The sequence below is a fragment of the Natrix helvetica genome, assembly GCF_964273705.1.
Source record: "Natrix helvetica genome assembly, chromosome: Z".
NCBI classification, from domain to species: Eukaryota; Metazoa; Chordata; class Lepidosauria; order Squamata; family Natricidae; genus Natrix; species Natrix helvetica.
In genome coordinates, this window is record NC_138554.1 from 61,596,422 (window position 1) to 61,611,616 (window position 15,195).

At 39.7% G+C, this 15,195-nt stretch overlaps 1 protein-coding gene across 2 annotated transcripts in view; it reads left to right on the forward strand.

Moving 5' to 3' along the window:
* Positions 1-13,601, forward strand: part of BAG1 (BAG cochaperone 1) — a 37,834-nt gene extending 24,233 nt beyond the window's left edge. For both annotated transcript variants that reach the window (XM_081933451.1, XM_081933450.1), the window contains 2 exons: positions 10,874-10,936; positions 13,136-13,601. In XM_081933451.1, the coding sequence (XP_081789577.1) occupies positions 10,874-10,936; positions 13,136-13,225 (153 nt within the window). In that variant the 3' untranslated portion in view covers positions 13,226-13,601. The remainder of the gene's footprint in view (positions 1-10,873; positions 10,937-13,135) is intronic.
* The last annotated feature ends 1,594 nt before the right edge of the window (positions 13,602-15,195 follow it).

The following is a 15,195-nucleotide window of genomic DNA, read 5'->3' on the forward strand; positions in this document are numbered from 1 at the left end:
CAAAATAGCTAGCTCAGTTCAAGTTGGATCTAACCAAGAAGGAGGCTCAGCAGAAGCACCTGACTGAGGACTACGAGCACAGGCTTTCCAAGCAGAGTGAAGACCTGTGGGAGTGCAAGGCCAGGTACCGGCACCTGGAGGCTCAGCAGGCTGAGATGGTCAGCCAGTTCCAGGCCATGATGCAGTCCCGTCCCACTGGAACAAGGCCCTCTGGTTCTTTGCCACTAGCGCACTTCCCTCCAGCCTTCGCCCAAAGCCCACACTAGGAGAGTGAAGCAGACCCCAAGTTGGAATTTCTTACCCCCCTCTGACCTGTACAAAAAGACACCAACTCTCGGCAGCAACACAAACGTTCATTGCACGTATCCAGTCCAGGGGGCATAGTTTGAAGACCCCTGATTTAGTGCAATATAAAAAATGCAAATAATTTTTCTGCGTCCCACCAAACCTTTCTCGTGGATCACCAGTGGACCACTAGATGGTGACTGCTGTTTTAAGGAATCCATGGTCTGCCCCTCCCTTAAGAAGCCATCATTCGAGTCCACTGTACTGGACAATTGTCATCCAGTTTTCCGTCTTCCCTTTCTAGTTGGAAAAAGTGGTTACATTGCAGCTCCAGAGGGTCTTGGATGACTCGCATTACCTAGCTTCCTTTTAGTCAGGTTTCAGGCCAAGTCATATGACAGAAACAGCATTGTCACATTAGTTGATGATCTCTGGTGACAGTAGAATAGAGGTAATCCATCCATCCTTGCTCTTCTTGACCTCGCTGTAGCTTTCAATAACATCAGTCATAGTATTCTTTAGCACCAGCTGCTAGACTCGGGACTAGGCAGTGCAGTGTTAGTTTCTTTTTCCATGACCTGTTACAATGTATGTTAATAGACTGCTTCGTTGGTTCTGCAGGGGATGGTATTCTCCCCACTCATTTTTAGCATCTGCATGAAACTGCTGGATAAGATCACCCAACACTATTGGATGAAATATCATCAATGCTTTATTATTGTGGCCTGCTGGCAGACAGCAAGGAGTTTGAAGGGGAACATGGGCCAGTCCTGGAGTCTGGGGAAGGCTCAGACGAGGGCTTTGCATCGGAGGCAGAGAGGAGACCAGGGCCATCTGGGAGTTATTTTCTGCCTCCAGAGCTTCCAGAGTCTGACATCAGCGAGACAGAGGAACAGGAGAGCCTGTTTTCAGCACGCGCATGCACAGAGCTGCCAGAAGGCAAGACAAAAGGGGCGACTCAGGAATAAGGCTTGGAGATGATTGGCCCCTCCCATAGGACATAAAGGAGGAGCAAATGGACGTGAGCCTTTGCAGAAAACAACTTTGTTCGTTCTGATCGGTTTAAAGTCTGAAGCTCCGTTGACTAGATGCTCGTTTGACATTGCAAAACTAATTGGCAATTAGGTCTCTGGCGGTGTTTCAAGGGAGATAAAGATGGGTGCTTATCAGCCTTACCCTGTAAGATTGTGGCAGACTTCTGACAGGACTGTTCAGAGACTGGATGTAAATCATTATGGGCTGTAAATGAACATAATTCACAGCCGTTTAAATAAAAAAAGGGGTTTTGGGACTAAGTGCGTGATTTTTACTGTCTCAGGAAGCCTAGGTCAGAACATTTACATCTTCACCCTGGGTGACCCAAGGCAGCTGTAGTTGCCTTTTCACAGTACCTGATGGCTGTGGGGGTCTGTTTGTGAGAAAACAGATTTCAACCAAGCCTGGTAAAATAGAGTGGCTGTATATATATGGAGCCTCAGGATCCATACGTTTATTGTCTTTAGTTTGGATGGGGTAGCACTATCCCAGATTAGGCGCAGTGCACAGCTGAGGGGTTCTCCTCGACTTATGACTCCTGCTTGAAGAACAGAGGCAATCATAGTTAGGAGAACCTTTGCACAACTTTGTGTTTTGCGCCAATTATATCCTTTTCTGGATTGTGAGGTCCTGCACTTAGTCATTTACATCTTGATGCTCTCTTGCTTGGATTTTTGCAATGTGCTGTACTTGGGGCCACTCTTGAAGTGTATTTGGAAGGTATGACTGGTCAAACAGACAGTTTTGGATGCACCTAGGGTGATATACAGGTAAAACTAAAAAAATTAGAACATTGTGCAAAAGTTCATTTATTTCAGTAATGCAACTTAAAGGGTGAAACTAATATATGAGATAGACTCATTACATGCAAAGCAAGATAGTTCAAGCCGTGATTTGTCATAATTGTGACGATTATGGCTTACAGCTCTTGAAAACCCCAAATCCATAATCTCAGAAAATTAGAATATTGTGAAAAGGTGCAATATTCTAGGCTCAAAGTGTCACACTCTAATCAGCTAATTAAGCCATAACACCTGCAAAGGGTTCCTGAGCCTTTAAATGGTCTCTCAGTCTGGTTCAGTAGGAATCACAATCATGGGAAAGACTGCTGACCTGACAGTTGTGCAGAAAACCATCATTGACACCCTCCATAAGGAGGGAAAGCCTCAAAAGATAATTGCAAAAAAAGTTGGATGTTCCCAAAGTGCTGTATCAAAGCACATTAATAGAAAGTTATGTGGAAGGGAAAAGTGTGGAAGAAAAAGGTGCACAAGCAGCAGGGATGACCGCAGCCTGGAGAGGATTGTCAGGAAAAGGCCATTCAAAAGTGTTGGGGACTTTCACAAGGAGTGGACTGAGGCTGGAGTCAATGCATTAAGAGCTACCACACACAGACGGATCCTGGACATGGGCTTCAAATGTTGTATTCCTCTTGTCAAGCTGCTCCTGAACAACAAACAACGTCAGAAACATCTTATCTGGGCTAAAGAAAAACAGACCTCGTCTGTTGCTCAGTGGGCCAAAGTCCTCTTTTCTGATGAGAGCAACTTTTGCATCTCATTTGGAAACCAAGGACCCAGAGTATGGAGGAAGAATGGAGAGGCACACACTCTAAGATGCTTGGAAGTCCAGTGTGAAGTTTCCACAGTCTGTGTTGATTTGTGGAGCTATGTCATCTGCTGGTGTTGGTCCACTGTGCTTCATTAAGTCCAGGGTCAACACAGCCGTCTACCAGGAGATTTTGGAGCACTTCATGCTTCCTTCAGCAGATGAGCTTTATGGGGATGCTGACTTCATTTTCCAGCAGGACTTGGCACCTGCCCACACTGCCAAAAGCACCAAAACCTGGTTCAGTGACCGTGGGATTACTGTGCTTGATTGGCCAGCAAACTTGCCTGACCTGAACCCCATAGAGAATCTATAGGGCATTGCCAAGAGAAAGATGAGAGACATGAGACCGAACAATGCAGAAGTGCTGAAGGCTAATATTGAAGCATCCTGGTTTTCCATAACACCTCAGCAGTGCCACAGGTTGATAGCTTCCATGCCACGCCGCATTGAGGCAGTAATTGCTGCAAAAGGGGCCCAAACCAAATACTGAGTACATATGCATGCTTATACTTTTCAGAGGTCCGATATTGTTCTATGTACAATCCTTGTTTTATTGATTGCATGTAATATTCTAATTTTCTGAGATTGTGGATTTGGGGTTTTCATGAGCTGTAAGCCATAATCATCACAATTATGACAAATCACGGCTTGAACTATCTTGCTTTGCATGTAATGAGTCTATCTCATATATTAGTTTCACCCTTTAAGTTGCATTACTGAAATAAATGAACTTTTGCACGATATTCTAATTTTTTGAGTTTCACCTGTATGTAACACCACTGTTATGTGAGCTGCATTGGCTGCCAATGTGTTTGCAAATGCAATTCAAGGTGTTGTTTACTATCTTTAAAACCCTTTATGGCATGGCTCTCAGATTCCTATGGAACTGTCTTTCCACCATAGGATCAACCCACTCCATTCATGCTGGTGAAAAGGGCCTACTGAAATTCCATCAGCCAAGGAATTTCGGTTGGTGTGATCCAGGAGAAGAACCTTTTCTGCCATGGCTTTCGCCCTTTGGAACTTCTTACCACCTCCTTTCTTTTAGCCTTTAGAAAAAGCCTTAAAACCTGACTATAGTGGATGGCATGAGGGAGAAGCTGTTGGCTGGAGGTAATTGGTGTATTAACAAAGAAGGTACCTCCCCCCTCACCTTCAAGCTTATGTTTTTAGTTTGTTTTAATTTTTCTAATTTTAATCTTTTTTCCTATTCATAATTGTTTGGATATTTGTGTATTTTATCTTATTATAAGATGTGTTCTGACCCAGGCTTCCTCAGAAAGCAAAAGCAAAGTCTCAGTCCCAACAAAACCTCTTTTATTTACCCGACTGTGAATTACTTTCATTCAGAGTCAGCAAGTCTTATCAGTCTTTCAGAGGAATGTTTATCCACACACCTTATCTCATGAGGAGTCCTGCCAGATAATTAGTGTCCACACACAGAGCAAAACAACACAGAATCAGCAAAGGGCACAGAATCTCTCACAAACAGAATTCCAGACAGTTGAACGAATTGTTTCCTGCAAAAGCCCACTCCCCGTTCCTCTTTTGTTTCCTATGGGAGGGGCCAATCACCTCCAAAATATGGCTTTACTCTTGAGTTGACCCTGCTTTCTAAGTTGTTCTTGTCTTCTGGCAGCTCTGCGCATGCGCACACTGGCAACAGGCTCCAGCTGTTCCTCTGCCCCGCTACTGTCTAGTTCTTTCTCTGCCTCCGATGCAGAGCCCACATCTGAGTTTTCCTCAGCTCTCAGGACTGGCCCCTGCTCCTCCCCAACCTCTTCACTGTGCAACTGCTGGTGGACCACAACAAGCTGCTCAGCGTCACCTCAAATTGCAAGTTGGGCACAAATAAAGGGTTTGGGACAATTCTTCACTGCCAATGGATCCTGCATTTTCCAGCACGGCTGATCCACCACTCTTTGTCCACAGTTGTGTGTGAATTTAATCCCCAAATTGTAGTGATACAACTGCTAGCAAAAAGTCTCTGGCACCCCCTCCTCATGCTATCCAGAAGCTGCTGTCAAAACTCCCCCCATGCTATCTAAACACTGCTGACAAAGTCTCTCTGTCATCCCCTCCCCCCCCACTGTCCAAATGTTACTGCAAAGCCTTTCTGTCACCTCTTCCCTTGCCACCCAAACTGGCAAATGTGACACTGCAGACCTCAGCACCCATTATACCACCGCTGCTTTCCAACCGCACTCCTGCCAATGCCTCTTCTGCCTCTCCTCATCAGGCGTGTGGCAACAGTGTACCAGAAGCTAGAAGCGCCAGAGTCACATTTAATCTCCTGGGAGGGCGGAATTGGCGGTGAAAATCTTTGCGTGCACCGAACCGGCAGTAAAGCAACCCGCTCCTGGAGTCTACATATATATTTAAAGGGCCAATTTAATCTTTCTGAATATTAGGCAAAATAGTTAGCTAAAAGAATCTATCCCTGATGTCAAACAAAATATCTTTGGTATTACAACATAATAGGAGATTCCCATGTCAATTGTAAAACATTCTCAGAACAGAGGTAAATAATTTTAATCCTAAAACCTAAACCTGCAAATAGCCCATATATTTAAATTTAAAACATTCATTTTCTTTTGTGAATTCTTAGCAAGAATTGTTGCAACAATGTTGTAAATGGAGCACAGGGTGGCTCAGGGGCGACTCTTGGAGACCTAACAAAGGTCCAGAATCATTTGCCCTGACCCTCCCAAAGCTTCCTCCACTATCCAGGATGTCCCATGCTCCACTTCTACCCTTCCCAGAGACCATTTCCCATTCCTACTGGGGCCCCCAGGTTTTAGGCCGATTTACACCCCACTTTCCTCCTCACCTTTGAAGAGCTCTGAGGCCTTCCAGAGGACTGGAACAGATTACTTGATTATGCATCAGCATGGAATGATTCTAAAAGCAGCTGCCATGTTTCCAGTGGCTGAATTACATTTTGGTGTTGCCACTGCTTCTAGAATCGTCCCATGTGGAGCACTTCATTCCTGGCTGCATGGAAGTGACCACCATTTGTTCCACCCAGAAAATGGTGGTCACTTTCAAATCACTGTCACGTAGCCTGGGGACAAGCTGCTTTGTATTTTTGCCTTAACAAGATCTGCATAACATCATGGAGCAATCAGAAACTTCTGCAGCACTGTGCAAACCTCATTAAGGCAGCAAAACAAAATAGTTTGTCTGGCGACTACCATTTTGTCCCCGCCCACAAGCAGGTGAGAGAATGGCAGCCATGTTTGGGTTCAAATGATAAGTGCACAAGGTAATGTGCATGTGGGGAACAGGTTTACGTGCTGTGGGGTCCTGTGGAGTAGGATGAGGGAAGAGAGGTTCAGGGCACTGCAGTGTCCCTATGGTCAGTCATAATGGTAAATGATCAAAGAGACACTGAAGCCATCAATCTTGAAACAGAGTTCTATGTAATTTTAGGGCATGTGTTGTAACTTTGAATAGTCATGATCTGTTGTACTTTGAGGATCTGTAGTTTTCTTCTTACTAAAAATACAGTAAAGTTAGAAAATAGGAAAACTAATAGTGAACTTGAATTCAATCAGAAGGCATTTAGCACATTGCCATGTCAATTGGCCTATGCTGTCTATATGCTAATTCTCAGAAAATGTGAAAATAAGCAAGATGACCTTAGTATAAAAAAGCACTGTTATATCCAGCTTATGATCCACCAAGGCATCGAGATTCGTATGCATGTCATGTCTTTAATTTTTACTACCCAAATAAAATTCAACTTGGTAGTGTTTATTCAGTGTTCCAGCTTATCAAGATCTCATAAATCTTGCTAATGTTCTCTTTGCTGCCCTTTCTGTTACTGCAGATTTAGTTATCATACTTTCTAACACACTCATATCTGAAATTTATAAATATATTTAAGAACACAATATCTAGAACAAGGTCATGTGATATCATACTTGACATTTCTCTCTTAATAAAGAGCCACTGATGTACAGTCACAAAGTACAGTCACTCAACCAGCTCTGTGTTTATTTAAAGTTAATGTAGTCCAGTCCATATTTTGAGAATATTGGAAAATAATGGGAGATTGTTTTCCAAGTTCATTGTTTCTGAGATCAACTAAATAAGTATTTTTTTTTAATAAAAAAAGAGATCTGGTTGGTTTGGAATGATTTATTCAAAATCATTCATGGCAGAAGCACATGTGGGTTTTTGCCAGACAATGCATTCTTTTCAAAATAATTTGCAAAATACAAATAATTTGTTTGTTGATATTAAGTTGACCAGCCTATATTTTTTTCCTTTTTTCCCCCCCTTTGAAGATAGGTATAAATTTGTACTTCTCCAGTCTTCTGGCATTATGCAAGTACTCCATGATTGTAAAGATCACAGAAAGGTATATTGGTATTAGAGGTGGGTGGCTGAGGGTATAGCCCGGTAGAGCAGTACCAGGAATGGCCGGGAGCAGCTGAGAGTGTACTGGTACAGTGGCTTGCTTGGCCGGACTCTATAGCTGTTTTTATGGCAAACGGCAAAGTGCGCATGCGCGCACAGCGTGTGGTGCCTGCGGGAGCCCCAACAAGCAGCTGGTTGCCGTAGGGGCGGTGGATTGTGCATGCATGCACAGCGCATATCAGGCACATGCACAGCGCACATCAGGCCACAATCAGCGTACCAGTAGCTGCGTTAAAGCAACCCACCACTGATTGGTATCTGCAAACTCTTTCAAAACAGCCACATGTCTGAAATGGTGTAGTATGCTGCTTGAGCAGGGGGTTGGATTAGAAGTTTAGTAACCATTCAAAGTTACAATGGCACTGAAAAAAGTTACTTATGAATGTTTTTTACACTTACTACTGTTGCAGCATTGTTATGGGTCACATGATCAAAATTCGGGCACTTGGAGATATATACAGTGTGTATGTGTAACATCGTGATCATGTTTTAAAACCTGCTGACAAGCAATGAGGAAGCCAGATTCTCTTAACAACTGTGTTGCTAATTTAACAACAATAGTTTAATTAAGAACAGTGCCAAGAAAAATCATAATAGGGGAGAAAACTCACTTAACAACTGTCTTGCTTAGTAATGGAAATTTTGTGCTCAATTATGGTCCTAAATCAAGGACTACATATAAACTGGTGTTTTATATCTATTCCTTTTTTGTCAGTTGTTTTTTCTCATTCCATTTAAATACATCTCTCTTTTGAAAAGAAGACTGAAGCAAAATAGGAGACGAACTCTGCCTCTCAGTAGTTAGTACCTTACTATATCTCAATACCATACCATACCATGCCAACCAGCAGCAAGTCCATCCTGCTGTTTTTCTTCTTCTTACTATTGACATAAGCAAAAAAGAAATAAGAAATACTGCTTTTAGCCTCATTTGCAAGTGCAAAGTTTTTTTGCATTGTTCTTTAGTTAGCTGCCTGATGGTAAAACACCTTGATAATTACCCCCTTCCTTCATTTCTCATACTTGTCCTTTTTATCTTAGTTCAGTCAGAAGATTCCTATATATCCATAATTGTTTTCAAAGTTGCCTCTACTTCATGGATTTTCACTGTCTTACTGTCAAATTTCCAGTCCTCTTTTGCTTCCTTTAACCTGAAGATTTCTGACCATGAGATCCTGTTGTAGGTCTCTAGATTGGGGGTCCCCAAATACTGGGCTGTGGCCCACTACTGGGCCATGAGCCATTTGGAACCAGGCCACAGAAATGATGGGTGAGTCTGTGCATGTGCACACATTCCCATTTGCACGAGCAGGGGATGAGTGTGCACATGCTCCATTTACACAACCAGCAGCATGCACGTCAGCCATACATGCAAATGGAGCCTGCTTGCTGGCTGCTTGCGTGGAACCATCCTCCCCCCCCCCTACTCTGATTACAGAAAAGAACATAAGTACTTTTGTTTCCACATGGAAACTGCTTCTTAGTTCTGTGCTTGACTTGGAAAAGAATGTAACTTTGACTTTGGGTTTTACAGATTAGATTGATAGATCTTTATAGAAATCAGTTGTTCATATTATGGAAAAACAAAAGGCTGTGATTTGATTTTAATGCCCTATTCTACTGCGATAGAATCGGAAGTCAGTGCTTCTTTTTCTTTTCTTTTCCGTACCTTTCCTCACTTCTCTCTCCCCTTTCCCCTCCTCTCTCATTGCTCTTTTATTTACTTTTGTATTTTGCATTTTATAATACTTTATAACCTAATAAAAATGTTTGCATAAAAAAATCGAACATGCATTTACAGTTATGTCCTAGTTTTTCTTTTGATAATATTTGAAACTTAAGATGATAGGATCAATCTTTCCAAGCCGAGAATTGGGGACTCCCAGCTATAATTTTAATTCTTCCATTTTGATTAGGCTCAGATCTAGGATAATTAAATCTCTTGCTTTTATTTCAACTGTCTGTAAAATAAACAAATCCTCGAGATCACTAATGAGGGTTTAGGATCTTGCAGTCTTATAGGAAAAATTACTTAATTAGAAAATAACAATTAAAGGAAACTGTGTGCAAAAGAAACAGAAGCAATAGAAAGGAGAAAGAATTAACTATTTGTTAAAAAATATCTACACAAAAACCTTGGCAATACTGTAAAGAGTATCTAAGTTAAAATGAAAAATGAACATTCTTAAATATAAGAATGTTTTAAATATCATGTTGGTATGTAACCTCACTTATCTATCCAAAAAGAAACTGTAAATGATATTTCTCAAGAAACAAATTTCAGATCTTTCAGTGGAAAGGAAGTGATAGTGATTTTCATTAAACTAATTTATCTACTGGGAACAAAGTTAATTATGCCCCTTCTATGAGATTCCTGACCTGTCCTATGAACAACTTTTTTACTTCAGAGGATAAAGAAAGGCATCAAGTGAAGAATAGCTTAGATCAAACTATAAATTAAGTGAAACATCAAAAGAATTCTTGATTTTAAGGAAAACTATGTATGTAGTTAAACACATAGCTTAGACTTGGTTAAAATATATTATAGATAGTCACAAGGATTTCATGATAGGAGAGGCTACTACTAAGGCTATGACTTCATTTTTGTAACGCTAACTTTAGTTTACTATTATTTCCTTGGAAGAACCAAATCTCACTGAATTGTTAAGGCAGACCAGGAAACATAATTATTTCAGTGTTTTCCAAAGAATATATAATCCAGTGAGCTGCAAATTACTATTGTGAGTTGTTGATCAAAGATATTTAATTAAGCACGACTTCAGTTTTAAATTAAAGCAAAACCCTACATTATATGGAATAAATTTCCTGATAGTATCTATTTTGTGAAAAAAGCTCATTGAAAAATGACTTCATAAAGATATTTAAGTGGCTATTAATATTTTGAGATCTTGTTTCTAAACTATTTGTTTAGTGCTTTTATTTGTTTTCAAATCTGTGCCTCATGTAATTATCTTTAATTTTCATATATTTATGAAATATGTTCGGCAGTATTGTGTTGACATTAGCTGAATGCTTTTATAAATCCTGAAGAGATTCCAAAACACCAAAAGTTCCAAATAAGAAAGCTTAAGATAAGAATATTGATAGGATTTGGAAAAAGAATAATTATTTCTAATTAAGCAATATTTATCAGCAGTTTATTGACAGCTTCTTTAAAGCCTTCATTATACATATATTTGTTAACATTTCTCCTCAGCAGACAAAGTGGGAGCAGGGAATTTGTTTTTCCCTTGTTGGCAAACTTTTGAAGCCATTATTCGTCTACCAAAATTCAACAGTTAATAATGCGAGTCAATTTACTTCTTAAATAACAAGGGCTCCAAGATGTCTATGGAGAGTCTCAGTCATCAAGGTCATGGTTGTCCCAAAGATACTTTTCCAAGAGGCAACTGGACTTTCTTTGTTTTCCTTAAAGACATTTCACTTCTCATCCAAGATTTATTCTTTTCAGATTGTACCAGACAATTTTAATGATATTTATTTTTATTCTTCTCAGATTCTACCAGACAACTTTAATGATAGTAAACAAAAAAAGAAAGGGCTAGTGAAAAAAGTTCAGGTAAGTTCTATAATAAAGTTAGAGTGTATTGCATGTAAAGCAGAGATTAGAAATCAGAAATTGTAAATAGTTAAAAGTGGTATTGGGATACTTGTACCTTCAGACTTGCAAAATACGGTGTAGCTTTAAAATAGATTTAGCTCATCAAGTGTTATTTCCTGTCTGGTGTACTCGTGAGGCTGACAGAATTCCAGCACAGAATCTTTTTCACTTATATAACAAGACTGTAGGATTGAATAAGAAAGTTCATTTCCACCCAAGCCTTCACAGCTACAAATTTACTGAGTCAGCACTGAAATAGCATCACATCCTTGGCCCAGGATGAAGTTGTATCAATCAGTCCAAACCAAGGAAATAAAAGACCAGCAAACAATACAGTGACTGAGTAAGTAGAGTGTACTGATGATACTGCATCCCATGCCATCAAATGACCTCACTCAGCCATTTCACATAACATTTAAAGGTGAGTGATCAGAACCTTGCAGCATTCCACATTGCAAGGACCTAGGCCTAGTTCTCTCTTCCTCCACTAACACCACCTGGAAACAACTGCAGAGACAAGAGTACAACGACTGCAAACAGTTCCTCCCAGTTCCTGAAGCCTGTACAGCAAGTACTCATCTTTATTATTTCATGACAGTTAAATACACATTCATATTTGAAGAATAAAAAATAATTGAACACATAATTTAATATTTGCAAATTTTTGTATTACAATAGATGACATTGATTACATAGACCTTTTAAATACAACTTATGTATACTTATGTAATAATAGGTAAGAATTGTATACCTTTGTGTGTGTAAGCTTGTGTGCTTGTACATTTGTTCCAGAAACCATTTGCAAAAAGGATTATGATAAAAATTAATTGAATTAATTACCAATTAAAATCAAGTATCGATAAAATAAAGTACTAATAATCAGTAATTTATAAAATTATTTCCATGTGCATATGCCACCATTCTTTCATAAACAAAAACATAGACCTGTACAATTCTTTCTTTCCAGAAAAAAAAGCAACAAAACAAAAGATAATAGGATGTAAATAGGGTAAATGAAAAACACAATAATAGAGTTGGAAGGGACAGTGGAGGTCTTCTAGTCCCTGCTCAAGAAGGAGACTGTATATCATTCCAGACAACTGCCTGGACTCTTCTTAAAAGCCTCCAGTGATTGAGCGACCCACAACTTCTGAAGACAAGCCATTCCACTGGTTAATTGCTCTCACTCTTAGGAATTTTTCCCTTGGTTCTAGGTCCATGATGGCGAACCTATGGCATACGTGCCCCAGGTGGCGGAGCCATATTTGCTGGCACAGCATCCCTTGGCTCCGGTATGCATGCGCACATCGGCCAGCTGATTTTTGGCCTTCCAGAGGGCCAGGGGAGTCCATTTTTGCCCTCCCCAGGCTTCAGGAAAGCCTCCAGAGCCTAGATAGGGTGAAAAACAGGCCCAACGGCCCAACCAGAAGTTCCGGAACTAACGTCCGGTTGGCCCATTGGGCATGTTTTTCGCCATCCCCATGTTCCGGAGGCTTTCCTGAAGCTTGCGGAGGTCAAAAAATGGCCCAACCAGAAGTTCAGGAACAAACTTCTGGTTTGCCTGTTGGGCCTTATTTCGCCCTCCCCAGGCTTCAGGAAAGCCTCTGGAACCTGGGGAGGGCAAGAAAAGGCCCAACATTTCCGAACTGGGGGTTACTTATGCATGCACGGTGGGATTGCTCATGCATGAGCAGGTGGGTGGGCACGTGCGTGCACGCGATAGAGTGCCCACACAAAGTTTTGGCACACCTTTAGAAAAAGTTTAGACATCACCGTTCTAGGTTGTTTTTCTCTTTAATTGGTTTCCATCCATTGTTTCTTGCCTTGCCTTCTGGTGCTTTAAAAATTAGGTTGACTCTCTCTTCTTTGTGACAGCCCCTTATACATTGGAACACTGCTATCATATCACTCCTGGTCCAAACCAGTTACTTTGTCAAATGAAGGAAGCTACACTAGGAGGAGGGAAGGAAAATGAAAGGGAGGAATAAAACTGTAATTATAATAAATATATGGAAGAAGATGCTCTAATAGTATCATCTGTGATGTTCAGTGTATAATAAACTAAACTAAAATAATTAAATTGTCATTTTTATCTTATAAATGTAGTAAGAATATTATATTTTGACAAATATTGCTTGTCTTTATTTTTGTTTTCAGGCTTTTCTTGCGCAGTGTGATACAGTGGAAGGAAATATTGGTCAAGAAATGGATAAACTACAATCAAAGAATATGGTCCTTGCAGAATGAAGCTCTTTTAAGTAATTAAGATAATGAATTGCTCTGTGAGCAAAAAGTTTGCTCTTGTTTTTGGAACAGTTATTCAAGTGTTCAAAATTTTAGTTTTAGCAGAATTTTGTGAAAGTGTTGCATGTTAGCTATTGTTTACTCATCAATATGTATTCTGGTCATGTTTAAGGATAGTCTTCAGACACACAACCCATCTCTATTTTGTTTATTATTTTTCCCCTTGCTACATTTCAATATATCTTTATGTGAACACACATTTCAGCTGTTGTGGTTTCAATATTTTTATTTGTTCTTTTAATAACTTTTATGGATGTTGTCCAATCAAATCAAATATCTTTTATCATTATCATTTAAAATAAACTCAATAAACAATGTATTACATTGCAACAAATTTATGTGTATGAATGTATGACATATATATGATTATATGTGTATGAATATATATAAAATATATGATTATATGTGTATGACAGTGTGCATGTGTGTTTGTGTGCGTGCGTATGTATGTATATGTACACACACACACACACACACACACACACACACCGGAGTGCCCACAGCAGTGGCTGAGAGCAGCGCAGAGGACCAGCTGCGCAGCAGCAAAGTGGAGTAGAATGCCCAGATCAGCACACTTACCACAAAACCCCAGCAGTGGCCAGTCATTTGAAGGGCAAGAAGGCAGGGAGAAAAAGAAGTACTTTCAAGGTAGGGAGTAGAGGGTTAAAAGGAAAGCATCTCCTAGAAAACAGCCTGAGTTTTTCAGCAAAACATGGTTATGATTTCATAAAGGGCCAAGAACTTTTGTACATTTTTAAATTTAAAATCTGCAGATGTTTAAAAACATTCTTTTTTCAAATTTCTAATTTTTTTCACTTAGTCATTTTTTTATTTTTAAATTCTTCCATTTTTAATATTTTCCAAGTTTTAAATTTATTTTTTCAATTTTAATTTTTTTCAATTGTAAATTCTTTTTCAGTTTTTAAATACTTTTCAATTCTAAATTTCTTTTTTTCAAAAAATTTAAAAATATTTTTTCAATTGTAACTTTTTAATTGAAAATGTGGGGGATGTCCAGGGACATTGTCCAGGAATAGGAGAATTCTGAAAGGGATGTTCTCTAAGCAGTAGGGCCTTACCCAAAGCAGATCACTAATCCTCAAAGATTACTTGTTTCATCCAAGCCTTCTGATTGGATCTGTAATATACTGGGAGAGTATGCTTTCTCATCTTTTTGAAGGCATGAGAGTTCTCTGATTTGTGGATTAGCAGTGGCTTCAGCTTGAATCCAGAGAGATTTCTGCCCAACAGCAAAGTTACTCTGTCCTTAAATGCTTTATATCCAGGCATTGTTTTTGGCTTCTTTGTGGATTTAAGTCTTCTCTGACTTTTTCTTTCAGCATAGACCAGTCACATCCATATTTAAGATCTGAATAGTTTCCCTCTACTATAATCTCATGCAGTTTGTCTGCAAAGTGTTAGGCAACTTTTTCATCAGCACATGCAGCTTCACCTGTTGTTCGTATGTTATAGCAATTCAATCATTTTTGAAATCACATAAACCCGCTATGACTGGCTCCAATGTCTCACTGTACTACTCATCTGCGCCTTGCATTAGTATTTCAAAAAGGCTGCATGCTTTTGCTTGAATCAGATGAAAACTAATTGGATTTTTTTCTTTTTGATCTGATGATCAATCCAAAACACAAATAGCTTTTCTGATGTCGAAACGAGGCCTGTTCTACTTCTGGAGCTGATTTAATCACCTCTTTTATCTTTATCCTTAAGAATAGTGCAGATGATGGAATGAGTCAATCCTTTCTCTCCTATGGTTGTTACCTTCTCTCCCTCCTCATGGGTTTTAATTATTTTCATTTTCAAGTCAAATTGATACTTTTCCTTTGTTGCCTCCATGTTGGACTGAGGTGGAGCTCAGCCATTTTCATTTATAGCCAAAGAAAAAATTGATAGAA